At 41.4% G+C, this 23,547-nt stretch overlaps 1 protein-coding gene across 2 annotated transcripts; it reads right to left on the reverse strand.

The window, feature by feature from the left end:
• Nucleotides 1-1,070: 1,070 nt before the first annotated feature.
• Nucleotides 1,071-23,266, reverse strand: nova1 (NOVA alternative splicing regulator 1). Of its 2 annotated transcripts, none has more exons than XM_084413918.1 (4): nucleotides 22,544-23,266; nucleotides 14,307-14,450; nucleotides 8,429-8,595; nucleotides 1,071-7,569 (listed from the first exon to the last, which is right to left on the reverse strand). In XM_084413918.1, the coding sequence occupies exons 1-4, from the start codon at nucleotides 22,698-22,700 to the stop codon at nucleotides 6,550-6,552; spliced, it is 1,488 nt and encodes a 495-aa protein (XP_084270044.1). In that variant the 5' UTR covers nucleotides 22,701-23,266; the 3' UTR covers nucleotides 1,071-6,549. The 2 variants fall into 2 exon arrangements, with proteins under 2 accessions (XP_084270044.1, XP_084270045.1); XM_084413919.1 differs by lacking the exon at nucleotides 22,544-23,266 and adding an exon at nucleotides 19,103-19,578.
• Nucleotides 23,267-23,547: the final 281 nt, after the last annotated feature.

Consider the following 23,547-nt stretch of genomic DNA (forward strand, 5'->3'; position numbering starts at 1 on the left):
TTATGAGTCTCAAGCACACACACGTTTTGGCTTTTAGCGACCTAACAGCGTCACAGGCAGGCGTTATGATTCACACTGATCTTGCTATTCATCATAATGACACTTCAACCATGCCGTCAAACTGCTGCACTGCAGGACTGCACTGCTTCCACACAGCATCACCACAAACAACTGTGTGTGTGTGTGAGAGAGAGTGAGTGAGAGAGAGAGAGAAAGAGAGAGCTTTAAAAGCAGTAGGTTTTGGCTTTGCAGCGCATACAGTATGCTATGTGAGATTTGGATGGTTAAATGGATAAATTATGTGTTTGCGTGCAATATATTGGTTAAATGTACAACCATTCTCAACTCTATAGATTAATATTACTGCTATAAAATTATATATATAATTAAAAATAAAAAAATTATTTAAATGGACAACATAATTCAGTAATTCCAAACCAGGTGCAATTGGTACAATTGCTTTGTTAGAACCTATAGAACAGACAACTGTTAAAAGACAACTAAAAGCATTATAAATTAATATATATATGTATATTTTTTAAGAAGTCTGTTCAAAACAAGTATAAAATAACCCTATTTTCCAGAGAGAAAACTATGTGTGAAATGTGTGTAAGTTTTATACATTTAGATGACAGAATTTGCTGCTTGGTGTGGCTATTTTTACCCATTAATTGTCCCTTTTTTAACTAAATTAGTGACCATAGTAATATTAAATGGATAGTTCACCGAAAAAAAGGAAATTCTGTCATCGTTTATTCACCCTTGTGTCAATCCAAACCTGTATTCTTTTCTCTGTGGAATGCACACACACACACACACACACACACAATATATTTTGAAGAATGTTTTAAAGAATGTTGACAATGCAATCTTATTTTGTGAAGAAACTAAAGTCCTTCAGGTTTGGACTGACATGAGGGAGAGAACATTATGACAGAATTTAAATTTTTCCCTATCTATCCCTTTAATGATAATACCAAATGAAATCGATATAGGGATACTTGAATCTGTGGAGCACCTAAGACAGAAACTGTTGGAAAACACTGTTTCAATTAATTGAGAACACAAACTTTTCAGAGGTTTCTGCAATTTATTTTCCATTCCTCTAAACTGAACAGAACGTACAGTTTTGAAAATCAAAAATAACACCTTTCACTTTCAAAGCACTTCAGCTTCACACACAGTTGGCAATTACAATGGTAACAAGAGTGTCTGTGTGTCATTATCTGGACACTCACAAACAAACACCCATGCAAAAGGATCTCGCGCACACACACACACACACACACACACACACACACACGCACGCACACACGCACACACTGAAGGGAATGTAGTAGGAATGCAGGACAGATATCATATACACACACACACACACACACACACACACACACACACACACACACACACACACACTCTCTCCTTCTGACCTCTCCTCCCCAAAATGAACAGAAATACAAAAATAAACACACTTTAAAAAATTACAACTCATTTACAAACACCAAAGGAGGAAAAGAATAAAAACACAACAACAGGAAAAACAACAATATATCTGTCAAAGTTTTCCATGTTAAAAACAGGTTGCTTGGTTCAGGTTTGCATCCAGTAGAAGGTTACACTGTGTGTGTTTGTGATGGGACCTAATGCTCAGTAAAGTGCATTTGATGCATCAGCAGACAGGAAGAGAGAGAAATGAATTTGGGTGCTAATGTGGCTCTGGGCCTTCCTAACACTGACAGATATGATCGAGCTACATGAACTTTACAACCTCCGCCGTAAACATCACACCTAAAAGACATTTAACATTGAAATAACATTTTGTTTCAGTTTATGCAAATGTAAATACATTCATAAATTACATGTGGGGTTAGGAGAATCAAGCTGAGAAACTAGAGAAGTCTGAAAGCGATGAACGCGACTCCTCGTATGAATAAACACGACCGTAGCCAAAAAACTGAACTCATATGACGTTTCCATGCATGGGTATGTTCCCCTGAAATTAGAGGCAGGGAGATGGAGTCTCACACGTAAGTACGAAGACATTCCGCCGTCGTAAACTGGAATCCTCTCGCTTTTATGAATTCCTGAATGACTCCAGTTCCCATGGTTATGCTGCAGTTCTTAGGCCTATATGTACTGGCCTTTAGAAGACCACACCCATCTGACCGAGAAAAACAGTAGCGGTACAAACCAGAGAAAAACAAATGAAGTGGTAGAAAGAAAGAGCGCTCCGTGTGTGACACATGCAGAAGTGTGTCTCGGAGCGACACAAGACGTTTCTTTTTTTAAATGTTTGTCTGTTTTGATTTCCCACCCCTCAATAATTCACTTGGATATCATGCAATAGAGACGTGCAAAAAGATAACACCTAAATCCACAAAACACACTTTCATAAATGGCTGTGTTATGAATGCGTATAACATGTGTATGCCTACTCCATGCCGACCTACAGAGACAATATGACGTAAAAGCAGTGCGGAAGCCACAGGTCAAACGAATGCACAGGATGCCTCTACTGAGTGCATTAAAACCATATGGATGCATAAAACAATTTTTTCTCTTAGTCTATGCAGCTATGGGGTCAAAACAATGCTAACGTTGCGCTATGTCTTTTTTTTGTTCCTTCGCTGATTATCTTTTCATTGGAACTAAAAGATATTGATTAATTGGCACTTGTTCAATGCTTCTAAATAAGTTATCGATATCTAATGTTTCATCACACACCTACATGTCGAGAAGCTGTGAAGGTCTAGTTTGGCACAGGTTGACTATTATTACTGCGTCTATGTAATTAATATTGATACACCTCGTTTATACCCCTGTCGAAAAAACGAGCACAATCCTAATCAACAGACCAGACGTTTTTTTTCTCAACTAAAATATTTCTGTATATTTCACTTATCAAATAGCAGCATTTTTTACTTATTTTTTTTAAACTTACGGTATTACAAAAAAGTACATGTAAACCTATTAATTCAAAATTTGTAGTAAATCCAAAGGCTCATACAACAGACATAACAAAACACAAAACTTGACAACATGCTACAATATTGCTTCCAATAGTTCTTTACATTTTAAGTCGATCTAAAATTATCAATGACGTAGATATGGACACCAGCACTCCAAAGAGAGCAACTCTAATGCACAAACAAATTGCAAAGCTAATCTTAACCAGGCTTGATTGGCACTTTCATCATCCACACGAGTATAACGGATAATCACACACTGAAACCAACAGCGCAAGACTGCATTTAGACCACAAACTAGAGGAACTACACCAAAATACACAAAGAACATGAGACGCGACGGATTCCACAGTTTCATTTTTTTTTTCAAAATGAAGGAAAAATGCAGAAATGATCTTCGATAGTTCTCAGAGAGAGGAAAGAGAACACAGAGCACAAACGATGGTGACGTCATCGTTTGAGTTTGAGGTGGCTATCACATCCATCTCCCTTAGGTTATTGTTTTTTTTGTTTGTTTGTTTTTTTTAACCAGAGTTCTTTTCTCTGGGTTTACACCTCTATGTTCTCACAGAGCACAGATTCCCTGTTCTAGCTAGTTTAAGGTAGAATACTGAATCAGTCAGGCAGAGAGCACGAGAATCTGATCACATGTATTAATGTTAGACTATGTCGTGTATTAGTCCAGAGGTACGGTGTTCACGACACGGCAGAATACCCATCAGCCGCTGTGGGGACACACACACCCTCTGTGATAAACACACACACACAACACATCCGTGGCGACCGGCAGCCTGGAGGGGAAGAAAGCGAAAGGGGAAAGGAGAGACAACAGAAAGTGGGAAAAGTGGTGACAGAGCAAGACATGTGGGGGTCTAAGTCAGAGCACAGAAAAAGGAAGAAAAAGAGGTAGTGCAAAGACAGAGGGAGGACACGGAGAGAGCGAGAGACAGAATTAACCCTAATGTCATGAGCATCAACAAATTTGAACTGTTTTACTACAAATATAAATGACATCTTTGACTATAATCATATTACCCTCATATTGCTGCACCAAGTGCTTGTGCTTCTGAAATCAGGTACAGTTTGATCTCCAAACAGTATTGAACAATTTATACTTTGAGAACTTGATATCTCACGGCTGGTACTGAAATACAGTAACTAGTTTGGAAGTAGATTAACTGAGTGTATGGCATGTTAAACTTTGAATGGCATTTAAACAGCAATCATGGGAGATGTGGAAATGTTAATATTCCTCACAATTATGCAATGGATATAAATAGGTTACTCTCTCACCCCCTCTCTCTCCCTCTCTCTCTCTTTCCTTCTTTTTCTACGTTTCCGCTTCGCCTCTAGCGAGTAGATTAGAGGCCTGGTAGTTGGAGGGAGATGATGAATGACTTTTAGAGTGTGCATGTAGGTCAGCAGTAGATTGGGCTGTGCAGTGTTGTTATATATAGAAGTCCAGGGTTCAAATGGAGATCTGCTAATTAATGACAGGTCTGGGCGCCGCGGGGGGGATCGGACCCTCGATGACCTCTGGTTTGGCGAAAGAGCAAGGTAAACTACAGGTAGACGTTCCTACAGCGGAGCCTCGTGGCCCGTGTTCTTGTGCTCGCTTGGTTTCATTGCTTAATTCCGTCATGCCGTGTCTCAGTGGACACACTCTCGATGGTGTGAAATATGTACAGTACATTCCATAGTTGCGATGGCGTCAGGCCGCTGGATTCACAGTGTGGTTCAGAGACGATTGCTCGCCCTGTACGGGAGCTCCTGCTCACTCTCCATGCAAGAGCCAATTGCTGGCAAGACCGAAAATGCTGTTAGCAGCAAACGTTTTGATGCAGTGTACAACTGTGGAATTAACTAATGAGTAACTATCACCACGTTCTGTGCAACTGATGACCTGTTGATCAGTGAAAAAGGTGGAGGGCTCGTGAAACTCTCCAGCAATGGTTTAGAAATGTTGGGCAAACGGAGCTGTGCGTCTGACGCTACGGCCTGCAGTTTGGTTTCTCAAAGGAAGCAGAATTACGATCAGTTAGCCTGCAAGAGTTTGCCTCGCAGTGATGCCGCTTTACAGAAGAAGGCTGAAGGTCGACAGTAGTATCCTCCGGCCTTCAAATAAGTTCAGACAGGTTACAAAAACTGTGTGTCATTTTATTCTCTCGTTCACTACCTCAACCGCACCTCTGCTGCCATCCTGCCAAACTGCGATGTGAACGAGGTGGAATCTGTAATGCACCCAAGACTTTGCTGCACTGCATACAAACTGGAAATCTTTCTCCTTCTTCACAAACATGAGGTATGACAACCTGAGCTCCTTTCAACCGAAACAGGCACGGACATTGCCTGGCTCCTCCAATCAGGGGAAGAGGAGGAGTTAAGAGGTACATCTGTCTAAACAGGTCCAATTATTTTTCAAGTTCAGGATTCTAAGGACTTCAATTCCTTGGTAGTGTGTCCAAAGTTTTTCTGTAGTAAGAGTTAAAAGTCAGTGAGACAAAACAAGCTTTTAAGATCCTACTGTCTCTTCTCTAGCAGGATCTTTTGAATATGCACTCTGTCTCGTGAGTAAATTGCAAAATGCCCCCTAATAATTCACAAGGGCTCCCGAGAAACTCTCCCATAAATACTAAAATCAGTATGTATGACAACAAAATCTCTTCAAATGTGTTTTCTTATAGCACCAAAATGGGATCCTGTGACTAAACTGCACTTGTATGTATGTGTTACATTCCAGTTCTCTAATGCAGAGTATCTGAACTTTGACGTATGATGTCTGTCTCTGTCTGTCTGTGGCTGAAGATTAGCTATCTACTTTTGACAGCATCTCAATTTGATACTCTATTTACATATAAAAAACGCCAACAATATCAGGAAGTCTATACATTCAGGTCAACCTGGAATCACAGGTTTGAGTAAATCTAAAAGAGACTGAGTGTGAACTGACCATAATGGAGAATAATCACAGAGATATTAGTAATGTAATGCAGATCAAAAGCTTTCAGCAAGTGTTTTGGATTAAGTCTCAGTTGAAAACAATAAGGGGGGAACCAAGAGTACCTATGGAAATGGTTCACAGGTATCTTTGTTTTCATTTCAGGCCTACACTTGTGGAGACTGAATTTACTGATATCAAAAGGGGGACCGCTTCAAACTCCAATTCTCCTTGCTCAGGGTGGGGATCAGGTATGAACTAAACTGTGAGGGTTTAGCAATGGAAGCCAAAAGCAGAACATAGAATTCAAAAGACCCTGGCTAAGAGAGAGGAAGTGAGGTTTGAGCTCCTCCTCCTCTGAGTGCCCCAGGGCACATTACTCTGACCTACACAACGTAACAACTTTAAAAATACAGCAGAATTTCAATCACAAAATATCTCTTCCCACTCAGATTATCTATCCACAGTTCCATCAGATCTTTTTTTCATTTGTTTTATAATTGTCCTTATTTTGTGTTTAAATATTTGGACACGTTTCTTGCTCCAACTCATCCTGTTCGCCATCGATTTCATTCATTCAGTCATCTATCAATTCTCTCTGGTTTCCTTCGCTTTCGTCGTTCCCCTCCCCACTCCTGTCCATCCCTAGCCCACCTTCTGAGGGTTGGTGGCACGGACGCCTTGCTCGTATGTGATTCGCTGGCTGATGAGATACTGGGCGGCCTGTGTCGCTGCCGGCGACCCCGTTATGGTCACCTTGCGATTTCGTGTGCCTGGAATGAACTCTCCCTTTTTGGAGATCTGAATTCGTGCCCCCGTCAGCTCCTGATACTCCACCAAAGTCTTGCCGCCTTTTCCCAAGATGGCACCGACCAAGTTCTCAGGCACAGCGATCTCCACCACCTCTTTTCCACCTTCTGCCAGCTTCTCTGTGCCCAGCAGAGATGATGCCACCAGCGGTGATGAGGGATTCAGGTACCCATTAGAAGCCCCTGTGGCGGCCGCTAGAGACCCCAGCGTGAAGCCTCCTAAACTAGGTCCGACAGGGTGACCGCCCCCTCCAGAGGCCTCGCTGGCATATGTAGCAAGCAGATTGGCGGCAGCTGCAGCCGCTGGATTGGCGCTAGCCGCAACGGCAGCGAGCACCCCAGATGCGGCGGCCGGGTTAAGGCCAAGCCCCAGTGTATTGGTATTGTAGCCATAACTGGCCAGAGTGTTCAGGGCAGACGTAATGGCAAGCAGATCATTACCGGAAAGACTTGACATAGCCGTAGGGAACCCACCCATGCCTGCAAGACCCGCCTGGCCAAGGAGTGTGGAGGCTGTAGCTGCTGCGGCGGCGTTGGGTAACACCTCTGTAGAGTTGGCAAAGGGGGATCCTGTCGGGTTGGAGTTGGCCACGGGGCCGGTGATGTTAGAGTAACTGATATTCAGACAACTGCTGCTCTGTGGGTCCTCCTGGATCTTCTGGACAATGATCTCCACTGCTTTGCGGTTCTGCTCTGGCTCCCCGCTCACTGTCACAACGCGCTCCTGCAGATTGATTCCCTCAGGCTTCTGAGAAAGCTGTACCCAGGCTCCTGACTGCTCCATCACAGCCTTAACTGTTGCCCCACCCTTACCGATGATGAGTCCTGCTGTGCTGTTGGGCACGATCAGTTTAGCCTGTGGAGGAGGGGAAGTGTCACTTTGATTGAGGAACAGAATTACATGCATGAGACTGCATACAGCCCCAAAAATAGATGCTGCAATAAGCTCAAATGCATCTATGCTGGTTTTATAGATGTTTGTTTTCTGTCCACACTTAGACAGTAAAAAATGTTCGCAATATATTAAAGAGAGTTGCATTTACAATATCCAACCCTGCATGCTCGTATATGTTTAAGAGTGTATAATAGTGTATGTGTGTGTGTGTGACTGTGTAAGGTCTGGCTTATAAGTCAGTGCTTATTTCAGCCATTTGTTGATCCCCGGTCTTACATTGCAGCTGCTCGCTCTCACTCCCTCTCTGTTTCTCATTCTGCAAAGATCAAGCAGGTAAAAATAACCCACTGCTCTCACACTTTGCTGCCCCTCTCAGCCACTCTTTCCCTGGGGAACAACCACCAGCCTGCCCTGCCCTCTGCCTCCTCTGGGCTGGTATATTTTCCTGTCTTCATTGTTGCTTATCACTGTCAGATAGCTGACAATAAGTACATTTGCATGCACCTTAGAAATTAATTTCAGTTAGACTAAAATAATTCACCTTTTTGAAATGTCATGTAAACGCTCTTGTACACATCCAAACTGCTTGACTAATTATAACTGCACATGTAAAAAGTACTCACTGTCTTTGCTGCCGTTCTATTAGCAAAATAATCACAATATTACAAATATTATGAACTAAGCTATGGTTCAGCGAAATAACTGATTTGCATGTTTAATTCCTAAACTGCAAAAGTCTGATACGTTCAACTCTTCATCACCCATTTAATAACTAGGAACTTCGGTGTGGTGTAGTAGTAAAGCAACCTCCCAAACTAACCTGTTTAACACGGTCAGGGTTAACAGTAGTCTGTGGCTGGAGAATGCTGACAGGTTCGGTCTTCTGACTGCTCTGAGGCATCTCACGAACTTTTTCAGCGATGAAGTTATGTACTCCATTCAGAGCTTCCACTGTACCCTGAATCAAACAAACACGCTCTGTTGTACCTGATCACGCACACACACACACACACACAAAAAAAAAAAACACAATGTTAGCATATAGACAAAATGCAAAATGACAAAAATAGACAAAAAAACAGAAATACATATTTTTATCCAGCCCTAGAAATTATGTAGCCTATGCATAGTACACTACCATTAAGATTTTCTAATGTTTTGCTCACCAAGGCTGCATTTATTTGATCAGAAATAGAGTAAAACAGTATTGAGAAATAACATTGTGAAATATTGTTACAATTTAAATAACTGTTTTCTATTCTTATATATTTTAAAATGTAATTTATTCATGTGATGGCAAAGCTGTTTTTTCAGCATCATTACTCCAGTCTTCAGTGCCACATGATCCTTCAGAAATCATTCTAATATGCTGATTTGCTGCTCAAGAAACATTTCCAATTATTATCAATGTTGAAAACAGTTGTGATTTTTTGGGGGATTCTTTGATGAATAAAAACTTCAAAAGAAAAGCATTTGTTTGAAACAAATCTTTTGTAACTTTATAAATGTCTTTACCCTCACTTTTGATCTATTTAAGTATTATTATTTATTTATTTTTTAAACTTACTGACACCAAATTTTTGAACGATAGTGTATATGGGTCAATAACGTGACGGGTCATTTTTTTGTCCAAAGGCCTTAATAATAATAACAAAACAAATATATAACATCCAAAGTATGTAAGGTAGTACAACTTGATCTCTTTTACTGAATCCAAAAGGTTTTAATTATATTTTACTACATATAAAGGTATTTTAAAGATTTTAAAGTGTCAAAAGGTTATTCGGTAAAACCGATATAGTGGAATAATATTGTTTTTAATAACTAAAGGAACTACAATAATACAAATATAAAGCAGATAAGGCTATTTTTTTTTACATTTCCCCTTTTCTCCTTTCCCTGTGCAATGTTTTACTTGAATATGTTGGAGTGTTTAGAGTAGTCCAATAAATGATTACATTTATGAGATCAGTGATGATTTTATTTAATATTTCTTCTGTGGTTCACACTATATACTATCTCAACATCAATGTCAAATCAGTTTTTAACTTTCAAATCAGTGGTTAAACCGAATGACTTTTTTGGTGACAAATTTTTTCCATCTTGTAAAAAATGACAAAAAAACAGGGCTTGTTAATTGATTGTACAAACCACAAAATCTTATTGTGAACACCTAGGTACACTAAAAAATGGTTTCAAATATAGTTATATCTCCATTCTATTTTTTTACACTTTTAAAAACCTTATTCGTCAATGACCCATATGTATAAAATCTGGACATATATCAATATAGTACAAAGATTTGTTAGTAAAGCTTAATATCAATCAAGTAAATACAAATACAGTAGATTCTGTACATTCATGTGTTTAAATTAAATGTATGCATTTGGCAGAAAATTTTATCCAAAGCAACTTGCACTGCATTTGTGTACATTTGATCAGTTCATAAATTTCCTGGGAGCTTAACCAATGACCCTGGAGTTGCAAGCACCACCATACTCACCAAACACACATTACATTTTCAAAGAAGCAATTTCTCCTTTCAGTATAAATGTAGATTGAAAATAATAAACCAAGATATTTGAAATGAACAAAGACATTTGCTTTGCTGTTTTCCACCCCCTCTTTCTACCACAAGGACCACTTGGAGTTCCCAAAGGCACAGGGATACAGTTGATAGTGATCAAGGCCTGTAGGTCAAGATGTGTGTACTTCGGGGGTCTATGAATTGTCAGACCTTTAGTACAATGGGGGAAGGTGTTCCTTCCAACATCTGATTGGTCAATCAAACATCTGATTGGTCAGTTTAAACGTCTCACATTTGGGTCAAAGTCACATGGTCAGGGAAAGGATAAAACAAGATTGTGTAACTGTTGCTCTGCCTCTTTTATTCTCTGGGTCCCTTTCTTGGGTTTCTCTCTCTTTACCTCCTCTTTTCTTTGTCTCTCTCTCTCTCTCTCTCTATCTATCTCTCAGGTAACATTATACATATATGCTGGGTACAATTAATGGTATAAGTTATCATCATCTCATACATCTAAAGCCACGCGTTTCCACCGAAATTACCCGGAACAATTTGTCCCAGGAACTTTTTTTCCCCCAGACCTGTTGCTGTACCGTGAAGATTAGGCAAACAGTCCAGTGATGTAGGACTAGGGTTGCAAAGGGGCTGAATATTTCTGGTAAATTTCCAGAAACTTTCTAAAAGCTCCAGAAAATTTCCAAATAATCCTGAAAAGTTTCCAAAAATTCTGGAAACTTTGCAACCCTATGTAGGACTGCACGCGACTTTACAGTTCCCACTGGATTTCATCCTCTGAATTTAAGCTTAATAAAGCCTGAACCTTGTCGTCGGTCCATCAGTCGTATTTTTTAAACTCCATTGTTGATTCGAATTGCAGACGACTGTTACTGCACGCACCGCAACAGATGGAAATTGAATGAAATGCTGCGTGGAGTCGACCAATCAACATGTTCAGTGCCCAAGTCCCACCCCTGAAAGTTCCTGAACTTTGAAAAAGTATTTATAAATAAATTTTTACCCGGAACTTCATTTAGACCCTGGTTCCTGCGATGTAAACACACAGAGTACCACCCCAAAGTTCCTAGTTTCTGGGGAAAGTTCCTGCGGTGGAAACGCGGCTTATTTTGTAACTATTTTAAGTGTAACCATAACCATATTTTGTCATTAAACCTTTTCAATTACAAAGGATGTGCTAACTAGTTTTAATTTGTTATTGACTTTAAATTGCTATCTACTGCAATACAATATTGCCACTCTCTATAGCAACGCTCTCCCACATATTAAGCTATTGTAACTGCGCTTATTTCCGTCGTTGGTATAAGTAGCAGTGGGTGGTAATAGAAATGTACAGTTTTCTACCATCTTGCTGACAACGTTTCTTTAGTCATTCGGTAGTCTTGCAGCCTGAACCCCTGCAGGAAATCCACCCTTACAAGTGCATCTATCAGAAAGAATGAAAGGGGCTGTTGTAACACAGGGGGAAAAGACAGATGAACTTATGGCTGCATGATGTAATTCATTCAGAATGCATTAAATTCTGAACCTGTCCTCTCTAACCACATCACTCCTGTGGGACACCCCACACAAATGTCTAGGACACACATACAACCTCCTAATCTCTGGCATCTCACTGCCCTGAAGTGCATGGACTGTCTGAAATACTGTTGTAACTGTGACCAGAGAGATAAAAGTCTACAATGAGTTATTGTTACACAATCATCTGCGTATTGTGTCAACCTGAATTCAAGTTTGGATTTGTTCAGTCTTGTGGTGGAAAGTATAATTCAATGTCCTAAATATACTGTCATGATCATCTTCTATTTTTTTGGAGGGAGAGAGATGTGGGAAGCGGGGGCATGTAGGTTGTTGGTAGTGTGTGTTTGTTTCTGGGCAACAGTGCAGTGATATTGCCTTGGATGTGTGTGTGTGTGTGTGTGTGTGTGTGTGTGTGTGTGTGTGTGCGTGTGTGTGTGTGTGTGTGTGAGAGAGAGAGAGATCCAACACTGAGTGTTTGTTCCTCGGCTGTGTTTTTTTTTTACCACTAGATTGAGTATCACATACTTATTCGTATCTGAAGCACAGCACAGCACACACACACACACACACACACACACACACACACACACACACACACACACACACACACACACACACACACACACACACACACACACACACACACACACACACACACACACACACACACACACACACACACACACACACACACACACAACCAGTTTCAACATTCGCGCTTCAAGATGTTGAAGGCCTACAAATAAATCATCCTTGAATAAAGCACACACTAGTGTTCATTTCAGTCCTGCCCTCTTTGAGGAGGTGTGGTTTGTGGTAAGAATCTGCCTTTAAAAGACTTTTAAGAAAAGACTGAATTGTAATTTACTTGTGACAGACTACGGTGTGTGTTAAAGCACTGCTGGCTGGAGTGAAACCGCTCAGCTGTAGGTGAATTCTTTTTATAGCTCTCTTGCGAGCCAGAGAGAGTTTAAATGTTTCCCTTTCAACGTCTCATAAGATAAATGAGGTTTGGAAGAGAAGCTGCTATTATATCAGAGACCAGAATGATTGAGGATGTGCTGGTGTTTGTGCCAGAGCAGCACTACTTGTTATACGCAGGGTTCGGCAAAATTCAGTATTTTATGAATTAACTCAGTTTAAATGTATGAGTTGGAATTTGAATTGAATTGGTCCCAGCACACAGGAAGCTGAATTTGAATTTGAATGGGAATTACAGGAAGAGGAATTTATTGATGATTAATTTAGATGAAATCAAATATCTATCCATCCATCCGTGTATTATGAACGTTTCAAATTTCAAAACATTTTTTTTTTATAAAGAACCATTACCATTCAAAGTAAAAAAATAAAAATAAATCTTTGTTAAGACATCTTTACATTAAATTCAAATTTCAAATTTCTGCATCCAGCTTGCTACCTCAATTGAAATTTAGGATTCAATTCAAATTCAGGAAATGAAATTGAACAAAGTAATTCTCATTTCATTTCTGATTGGTGAATAACTGTGGTTGTATCATATTGTGTGGTACTACGACATTGTGCAGTTAGAATAAACACAGTGAAAAGAAATGATTTGATATCTATAAAATATTTTTAAATTGGTGGGATGATGAAAGGTGAATTTGCAAGATAAAAAAACTGCAAAAGCAAGTGAGAAGGCAAATGAGAGCGAGAATATGTGTTTGTGTGTGTTAGTAGAAGGGTGAAAGGCAGAACAGGTGGTCTCAGGATAGTTTGTAACGAGTGTGTTTAATGAATGAAAACATAGCTATTCACAGACAAATTATGTTCACATATTCAGCTGTACGCTTCACAGCTGCGACACACACACACACACACACACACACACACACACACACACACACACACACACACACTTTCTCACATATTTCCTCTCCCTATGGGCACATTTTCCACTGTCATTCTCAGCCATTTTTATTTTTCACGCTACAACATAAAGCAGCTTCTTAATGACACATGGTGGAAAAGACGCTATAGTCATTGACACAAACCAGCCAACATCTGTAAACATCCTCGTACACATTAATCTACCTCCATGAGACCTTCTGCATAACATTGAGAACACCTCCAAAACTGCTGTTTTCTACAATTCTAGAAATTGTAGCTCTCAGTGAGAGTAAAGATGGTTTATTCTAAAAAAAAAGCACAACTTTTAGCCTTCATTCCTAAAAATAAAAATGGTTTTACAGCTTGATGGCATAGAAGAACTTTAAGTACCTTAGAACCGTTTATTCATTAAAAAACACCCATGTGCTTAAAAGAACCCAGAAACCAAAATACTGAACTGAGGAACCCATCATCATCAAAAATAAATTAATAACTGTCTCTAAGAATCCTATAAAGTGAAAAATAGATACTGATAAGGAGAAGAAAAAAACATTGAAGGATCTTTATTTTCAAGAGTGTTTAGTCTGAAAGAGAGTTATGCATGGCACTATTAACTCCAACATTTGTTACACAGTAAATCAAATGATTTAACTGTGAGGATTTATAACACAGATCTAATAATAGACAGATCATTTTTTTATTTAAAATAAAATAAAATATATGTGCTTAGCACTGAAATAAGTAATGTTCATCATCATTAAAGCCAGACGGAAGATGTGATGCATACCTGGGTAGAAGTCTTTAGATTTGGACAGTTTGATGGTGGCTCCAGTCTCTTTCTGAAGCTGGACGATGGTTTGACCCCCTTTACCGATGATTGAACCAGCAGCATAGCTGGGAATCAACACCTTCAAGAAATATTCACCCTCCTCTGCACACGCACAAAAAACAAACACAAAGTTAGAGATAAAAGGGGGGAAAAAAGTAAATTAACAGCATCACTGTATATGTAATAGTAAAATAATTTAAATTGTACAATAATAATAACAATAAGTCTCTGAAGTCTCTTTCCCCAAAATTCAGCCTTGGTGCAGAATTACAGCCACTACGAGCCAGTCCCACAATAAGCTTTCCTTAGGACGTGCCGTTTCTGTGTCTGTAGCTTTAAATGCTAATGAGGAGGAGAGAGGTGGGGCCAGGTGGAGTGTGGGGGTGTGGCCTTGACCAGCTTGCGGCCATGGTACCATGCGCTAATATTTACAGTGGATGTATCGCAATGGCTCGTAGACACGCAAGCTTTCCAGTGTGACCCAGAATCTGATCCGGATGGAGAAGCACCTGCAAGTTGCAACTCAGCGGATACAGCAGGACGTCTCCGAATGGTTAGTTTAAAATATTGTGTCTGGATACGGTACTTTAGTTGGTTTGTTTATGTATGCTGTTACAGTTATTTTCATGTAGCTAACGCTAGCCTACGTTGTTGTCTTTTCATGTTGCTCTGATTTGCTATCGTTTTAAAGCTGTATTAGCATCTGTATCAGTAATCTTTGTAGTTTAGAGAAGACTGTACTCTGGCTCATTTTTTAACATGTCCACGTATACTGAAGTCATGTTTTCCAGAGAAAATAAAATTAACCCACTGGTTCTTCAGAGGCTCGGATGAAGGAACTAAAAAAATACTTTTGTGTTCATTTGTACATCCAAACACTGAGCAACTGCCATGCTTCGCTCGTTTTCAAGCCATGATGTCTCTCGAGGAAAAACCAATATCGCGCTTGCACGGTCGTAGCTCATTTTCTCATGGGCGGGCCAAATTCTCTGGGCGGAGAAATTCCCCTTTCTCTCAAAGTAGAGAAAGGGGAGGTAACCATTCCCAGTATGACGACATATAGGGAAGGTTCCAGACTGGCCCATCTGAGCTTTCATTTTCTCAAAGGCGGAGCAGGATACCCAGGGCTTGGTTTACACCTATCGCCATTTCTTGCCACTGGGGGTGAATGGGACCTTTGAAATATAAAGTGAATGGGACCTTTAAAATATCATCATATGTCTTTTTGTTGTTAGTTATGTGCAATCTGTAGTCATGTTTAATGCAGAGTATTTTTGGGATGCGTTGCACATTTCTTTAAAACTGTAGTAAGATTATATAACAGTTTGAAAACCTCATGAAGCCAACCAGAGACCACATGAGTGCACCTCACTACGGCGACTCCTTTTAAAACAATATACAAACAAAACATGAAGAGAGACGGGTCTGGTTCTTTTCTTCACTTCCCCTCCTTTTCCATTAATATTTCTTTCTTCACTTTTTCCTCACTCTCTTTCTCTCCCTGATGAGTTCCTACTGATTCTGCCTCTGTCCCACTTTTTCCCCATGCAGAGATAAAGTGACCTGCTTTGGGTTGGTAGAGGTCTAAATTTAACCAAACTATCTCTGTGTTTTCTGTCCTTCACTATTTTTTGTTTGCCATCTCTCTCTCTTACACACACTCACACACACACACACAAAGGGTCGGCCAGCCAACAAACAGCTCAGGTCCTCAGCATGGAGGTTCTGTGTCACAGTCAGAAGTTGAGGTTTAAGTGAGAATATGTGGCGGGTGGTGTGTAGGCAGTAGCACTTCACTATACTGAGGCTGTGGGCTTGTGGGTAATTGCCTGGAAGGCTGTTCAGACAGGAGCATATGGATGCTAAATCCTCAGATTTGTCCAGAAGAACCCAGCCAACAGCGCATAAGTCACTCAGAGGTTCCCAGGGGGACAAGGCTTCCCTCTCCCACCACAAAATTACACATCCTAAACACAACATATGGACCAGAGTCCATTGCTAAAGCAAGGAAAGTACCAGAAGGTGACATCACAGTGATGTTATATAGCTCAAGTAATGCTGAATACTTGATCTACCCTTCTAAATGTTATTGTTGGCACAGCTAAAACAATTTAAAAACTATTTTGATTTGTAGCAGAAATGGGATTTAAGGTAATTTTATTAATGTATTGTGTGACAAAATGGAAGCAGGTACAAAAGTACATTGTGTTTGTGTACTATATCAGTGTCTTTCAGAGACTGTAGTAAATACGAAAGATAAGATGGATTTCGCAGACTCAAATGCCCCCAATCTCTAGCAGCTGACCCTTTACCACTGCAGAGAGGAGAGAGAGAGTCAGAGATACAAGGGGAGAGAGAGACTGCAGAATAAGTGCAAACACACTAATAATAAATAATAAAAAAACATGCAAAGAATGAAAAAAAGATTTGAAAGCATCAGCTCAGATGCAAAAGATTTGTTAGGAATAAAGAAAGGAATATTCTACAGAAAGGAAAAGACAGGGAATGGTAAAGGAAAACAGCAACTAGGAAGGGAAAGGACAGATAAGGGGAAGAGGAGAGGGGAGGGGCAGCAAGGAGAAGGTGAAAATATTATGGTCTCTAAGCAACTCTGATTGACTCTCCTATGGGAAGGCTTGATACATTCCAAATCACACCAAACGTCACCTGTACACTAATGCTGGCGTGAAGCATTTGTGCAGTTCTTCCAGAAATGCAGCACACACTCTCACAACTGGAAGGCCAGTCTGGTCGATATGTGATCAATCGTCCTATCCAGACAATCCCATTAATACCAGTAAATCTAGGAATCTGGGAAATCCAATGAAATGTAATTGTCAGCCCAGGCATATATAATCAAGCCACGAGTGGGAGGGCCAGTTAGTAGATGGCACCAGGATCAAAGCAAACATTAGCTTCAGTTGTAATACATTATAGTCTAACAGACAGACAGAAAGAAAGAAAGAAAGAAAGCTCACATGCAGTATAAGTCGCTTAAGCGCAGTTGAACGTGCAATGCACAGTTAGAAAGATACCCGAGCAGAATTTAAATTGAAAAGACAATTCGAGAAAAACACAGAGCGACCCAATCACTCACATTTCCACACATTCCTATAGAAACGCATGAAACTCTGGAAAAGGGAAAATAAAAACTGCATTCCCATCTCACTTATACAGATCTAAAAGCGGTTATCTGCAGCATTGCTATTCTTTTGTTCATCCCTCTCTTTTTTCTCTATCTCTCCCTGACTGACTGGCTTTGCTCTGAGCTCAGTCACTCCAGAGAAAATAATTTGTTAAATGAATGTGTGCAAATGTCAGAGGGTGAGAGATTTTTTTTTTTTAATTCTCTGCACTGGACTGACATCAGGGTTTCTCTATAAAACACATGCAGCGTCCGACAAATACTTCATCTTGTGACGACGCCATACACAAATGCTCACACAAGGACCCTAGCTCCCTTCGTAGGGGCTAGTAGACACGATTGAGATCTGGATAGAGCAGTGCAGAGTGGTTCAATCTGTACCTGTCCTCTGCAGCGCTCCAGGTGCGCAGTGGGATATGCATTACATCATTGCCTCACCCGACTCAATGCTCTCTGCCACACACACACACACACTCAAACACACACACATGACTGACAGGTAATGATAGGATTCCAGTCCATGATGCTCGCTGCAGCCGAGCAAACACACACACACATAGCTAGGCAGATCCCGATCTTATCAATGACCGGTCTGTTGAACGGGAGGGTGCGAGTGTGAATGGAATGAATGCAGACACTGTTAGAGGGACTGTTTAATGAGGGCACTTTGCAGTGAACGGAGGAAGAGGACAGGACACAGTGGACACACGCTCAGGAATCAATGATGGAGGTTTTTGAAGAGTGCAGCCAGAGGAGAGATAAGAAAAGAGTGAGTGCGTTCATATGAACGGAAAGGATATAGAAAGGGCAATCAGAGCTCTCGCAATCATTGAAGTATGTCGCACCAGCACGCCACAGCATCGCAGAAAAGCGAACCTCCGGCAGCCGTTTTTTACAGAGCGGCAGTGTCGGCGTGTGGAGCGTTTGACCTTGGCCAGCGAGGAACGAAACTTCGCTCTCTCCATCGCGACCGCCTCACAATCCTTTCCAAGATGACTTGGAGGTGACATTCTGAAGGCACAAAGAGCCAATGGGAAGGTCTGCTGTCGCTTACCTGTTGTTAAAAGGAAAACCTAGAGCACATTCTCATGCAGCAGTGATTTGAGAATGACGAGCGCTTTGGGAGCGCTCCTCACCCATGCGCTCCTGCTTGCGGTGATGATGTAAGGAAAGCTGGTGTAACAGGTTTTCAGCAGTGAGTGTCTGAGTAAATAATACAATCTGTTGCTGCTGTTTGCCAGTGAGCCATACTTACACAGCCGCTAACACAGGCAGACGGTTACGGGCTCAAACCTATGATTACACACAGCACATAGAGTGTGAACAGAGTGTCATGCAAACACACAGAGGGAGTGGGTTAAGAGGGATTGCATTGTTAAAAACCCCCCACCCCCAAGCAACACACACACACTCTGCATGTGAAAAGGAGGGCCTGTCCTAGGCACACTGCAAGGACAAGCAAGCCTCTCCTTCCCACAGAATGAATGAAGAGACGCCAACGAAGGACGGGAGAAGAAAGGGCGAAAGAACAAAAGACGCAAAGCGAAACGGTCAACTCATCCGCACACGCGCATTCAACAAGTCAACAAAAGGGGACCGAATTTCTTACCCATTCTGCTGTAGCGTGCTGGAGGTGGGGTTCAGATAGCCATGGACGCCGAGAGGCTGGACCTGTGAGCGATGCCCGATTGCAGGCTGATCATAGAAGCTCTGCCGCCGTCAAGGAATGTGGCCAGTCAACCTTTTTCCCCAGGTTCGTATCCGAGAGGGGGACAACGTCAGCGCATCCTCCCCTCCATACCCGCAGTCAGCCCCCGTCTCTCTCTCTTGCTCTCTTTCCCTCAATTTCCCTCTCTCTCTTTTTCTGATTGTGTGTGATGCCAATGCAATTGCTGTGTGCTGTGTGTGTATGTGTGTGCTGTGTGTGCATGTGTGTGTGAGTGAGTGTTTGAAGCAGAGAGGTTTGGTATTGTTCAGACAGAGGCGGACTGACGGGGGGAATCTTCCTACTGCATCACCCTCTGCTTTCCTTCTCATCCATATTCAGCGAGAGCTCCAGCCCTGTGCTGCATTCTACAGAGAGGCACCTAGCGTGTCCAATCACCCCGCACCCCTCCCCAGCGTCACACATACACACACATACACACACACACACACCAAGGCTTTCTTTCCCATCGCCCCCCCACCACCACTTTGACGCAGCACTATAAAAGACGTAGCGCCTCGCTCACGTTTGGGTGAAATATGAAAAGGTACGATGGAGGGAGGTCGCGGAGGGAGAGAAAGAAACGAAAAAGAAAGACAAAAAGAAAGTGCGAGGGAGTGACCTTGCACGAGCGGAGAGGAGGTATAGAGCGAAAGCGGGGAGGCAGTGGGCTCCTTGGACGGCCATGTTGGAAACACAGCGAGAAAGAGAGAGAGAGAGATTTTTGAAAATGGCAGAAAGGATCTGCCGCAGAGCGCCAAGGGGCCGGCCAAGTAAATTACTGCCTATAAATCCAGCGACGCTATACCCAACCAGCGCAAGCGTGCAGGTGCGCGCAAATACGGCGCCTGGGGGGGGGGGAGGAGGTGTCTGAGCTCAGTCCCAGGGTCATACTTAATTTGCATAGTAGCTTTTTTCAGCTGAGCTTGATAAATTCCCTACATATCCATACTAGGTATATCGATGTGCTCTGCTGGGTATCACAGATGCAGCATGCAGAAGTATAGATGCTTCTGTTCAGGCAAACCGATCACGTTCAACACATCCACTGGACATTCTAGAATACATGAGCCCTCTCTCTCTCTCTCTCTCTCTCTCTCTCTCTCTCTCTCTCTAGCCCCTCCTTTCCCCACCACCTGCCCAATTCACAGTCAACTCACGTCACCACACACTGCAAGGGCACCTGTGTCCTTCTCTCGGCTCACTCTCTCTCACTCGCACCTTTTGATCTAATACCGAACTGCACAAAAACCCACCAACATAAATAGCTCTGCCAAAACCTCCATTAGCAGCATTAACATGCCATTTCAATTACAACTGGTAAGAGGCCACACACACTCTAACTGTGTGTGCACTGGTGAAATTAGCATCAGCAAGCAATGGCTGTTTACAAAAGGGAGGGCATAAAGAAGATCTCAATCACTGACCATCCTCTTCGTCACCCTCTTCAGGTCAAAGGTCATGTAAGGGGGAAGGGTGCGTCATTGATAGGATTTTGTTTTAATTAACAAAGCCAGATAGGTGGACAGAATTAAAGATGGTCTGAACTGCCAGTGAACAAAGAGATAGGCTAACTAACTTACTGACTAAATAAAAGACGGATCATTAAACTGTGCTTAATGAGATGCGTTTACAAAAGCTGTCAAACACACTAGTCAAAAGTGTTCATCATTGTAAAAGCCTGTATAATTTGCCACAGCCTTTTCTGTCATTTCTTCTCAATTTCAAACTCAAAGTTTTCTGAATTGTAGCTATAGATTTTCATCATTAGTTGTAGTTAAATAAAAAAATCAAGTAAAAAAAAAAAACAATGACCTTCTCACTGCAGGTTGTAACTTTGATTTCAATTTTATTCAAGTTTTTAATTTGTGTGTTTTACAGTGCATAATAGGTTTTCAGCTTGCTAGCCTTCAATTTATTATTATTGTATAATTCACCGAACTCTTAGAAGATTATAACACATTATCCTGTACAGTCCGTATTTAAATTATAGAAACAGTTTTGAATCATTTGTATATTAAAGTATCTCATTATTTAACATAATGATAATAACAATTTGTGTTTAATAATTAAATAAAATGTGAAAAGAAATACAATGTTAATTGTGCCATTGCATTACTGGGTATGAGTCACTAAGCAAAGTCAGAATCAAAATCAAATAGTGTGAATTATTCACACAAATAGTGAGCCCTAATGATCAAATTCGTTAGGTAATAACGTTTGTCTAATGTCAATAGTTTAGTTGTGTGTAGCCTATACAAGATTCAGAAGTTGCGATCTCAACGAATTCACCTTATAAACCCTTCATATCATCCTCATCTCATTAGCTCTGAACACTGAAAACCATCAGTTGTGCATAATCTAAAAAACGCGCGCGGCAGTTAGTGAGTGAGTGTGTGTGTGTGTCTGTGTGCGGGGGTGATGTTAGTTAAAACACTCGCTGGACAGCTGCACCGGGTCTCCACAGCGGGAACTGTGGTGCGCAAAACTCACATAAATGTAATGTTCACACACTACGTTGCTGAGATTTTCTTTTCGCTTCCTCCCAATCTAACATGCCCAAACACTCACGTGTATAGTAAAATAAGTGCTCTAGAACGTAATTGTTTGTATCACGTGACCTTCACAGCTATTATTTAAAGAGCAATGACTCAGACCACCGTCTCAAGAAATAGCCTATGGATCACTATCTACATCTACTAGCAAAACCCAACCTAGAAACTAAACATACTAGTAAATTGTCTAAGAAAAAAAAAAGAAGAATTGTTGTGTTATGCGCACAAATGAATTACATTATCAGCAACACCTGAAGGAAACTAAATCAAAATTTCTATTGCTCTTTTGGATATGTAGAGCTCCAAAAGAAGCTATAGAGGGGAATTCAATCTTTTGTTTCCATTGGAGTCTGTTACTGCATATGAATAGAGATTAAACTACAGCAGCATGTGTTCTCTCCCCCTTTCATTCATTTTCTGCTCAATTTAGCTTCAGATCCAGAGGGGCGACCACCACCACACATCATCACCACGGGGTCATGCAGGGTCATGCCCCTTTTAATTGTAGTAGCCTATTAATTATTTGTAGCGCAGCTGTAGTATTTAATTTCACGTGCTTAAAACAGCTCTTACGAACTAAAAAATATATATATCTATATAAGGGCAATTCTCTCAAATCTTACCACCTGAACTCCCGTAGAGTAGGCTAAAAGAGCATTTATAAAAACAAACAAACAAACGTAAAAGTGGACTAGGCACGCGACTCGAGCGGCTCGTTTGACATGACTTTATTTAGAGCAGCAGGCCCGAGTGCTGCCTGAACACCCGCGAACTGTCGATCGGATCTTACCTCCGGTGTTGGAGCGCTTGGTATTGCTCGCCTCGGTCGGTGTTTCCAGGGGTCTCTTTCGGGAATCGGAGAGATCCTGGTCCATGTGTGGCGACTGAGAAAGGTGCTGAGGACTGGAGAAGACCCCGTTCTGCTGAACTGCTCCACCAGCCATCATTTTGTCACCGGCAGGAGTTCACACCGCGTTAGCACACCGAAAATCGCTAGAAAGCACATACAACCCAGTCAGCGTCTCCTCTCCGACCTGTCCGTATGTTTATTGGAGCTTTAAATGTCATAAAAATGCCATGCTGCAGGGTCGCTGCGTGCGTCCTTTTCTGTCGCGCTGTCCACTAGTTTCCGTTGGGAGAAGAGGCGCATTAAAGCTCTAAATATAAAAATCAATTCAGTGTAGTCTATTCATTAGCGCGCACCCGACACTTGAGACGTCTGTGTGTTTAACGAGCCCTCACACACACGCGCAGCGCCCTCTCCAAAAAGATTCTCGCGACCATTGCCTCGCGCTGGCAAACTACTAAAAGATAAACAAATCAAAATTCAAGCTCAGAACAAAAGACAAAAACGTCACTGACGCTCTTATTTTTCCGGTCTCCGCGCAGCGACGCTTGGTTTTGGAAGTAAGTGTATTGCTGTCGACGCTGTCAGTCCGTTTGTTTTGGGAGTGTAAAAGATAATATTTTGTTTAAGAGATGCGAGAGTCTTGGCCGCTGCTCGGGTGACAAGAGCTCTCGCGCAGCATCCCTGGACCAATTGTGAGCCAGAGCGCGAGAGCGTTCCTGACGTCACGAGCCGCATCTTCCAAAAGAGTTTTCAACGGCAGCAAGTTTCAGAGTCCAGACTCACTCACTAGTTTAACAACTTGAACTTTAACTAAAACTGTCCATGTATAGCTAACTGTGAACATCATAGCAGAATGTTACATATAGGGATTATTAAATAAGTTATTTTCAAAGTGCTTCAATGTGGAATAAATTGCATTTTGCAGACGTCGATTAAAAGGCAAG

The sequence above is a fragment of the Rutilus rutilus genome, assembly GCF_951802725.1.
Source record: "Rutilus rutilus genome assembly, chromosome: 7".
NCBI lineage: Eukaryota > Metazoa > Chordata > Actinopteri > Cypriniformes > Leuciscidae > Rutilus > Rutilus rutilus.

What these genes read in the sequence shown, in the direction of transcription:
- nova1 (XM_084413918.1), bottom strand. Translation starts at nt 22,700, where the DNA reads ATGATGGCTGGTGGAGCAGTTCAGCAGAACGGGGTCTTCTCCAGTCCT. An exon ending in ATCTAAAGACTTCTACCCAG is followed by an intron (nt 8,596 to 14,306) that starts GTATGCATCACA and finishes GTGCGTGATCAG; the next exon opens with GTACAACAGAGCGTGTTTGT. An exon ending in ACCCTGACCGTGTTAAACAG is followed by an intron (nt 7,570 to 8,428) that starts GTTAGTTTGGGA and finishes CCTCCTCCACAG; the next exon opens with GCTAAACTGATCGTGCCCAA.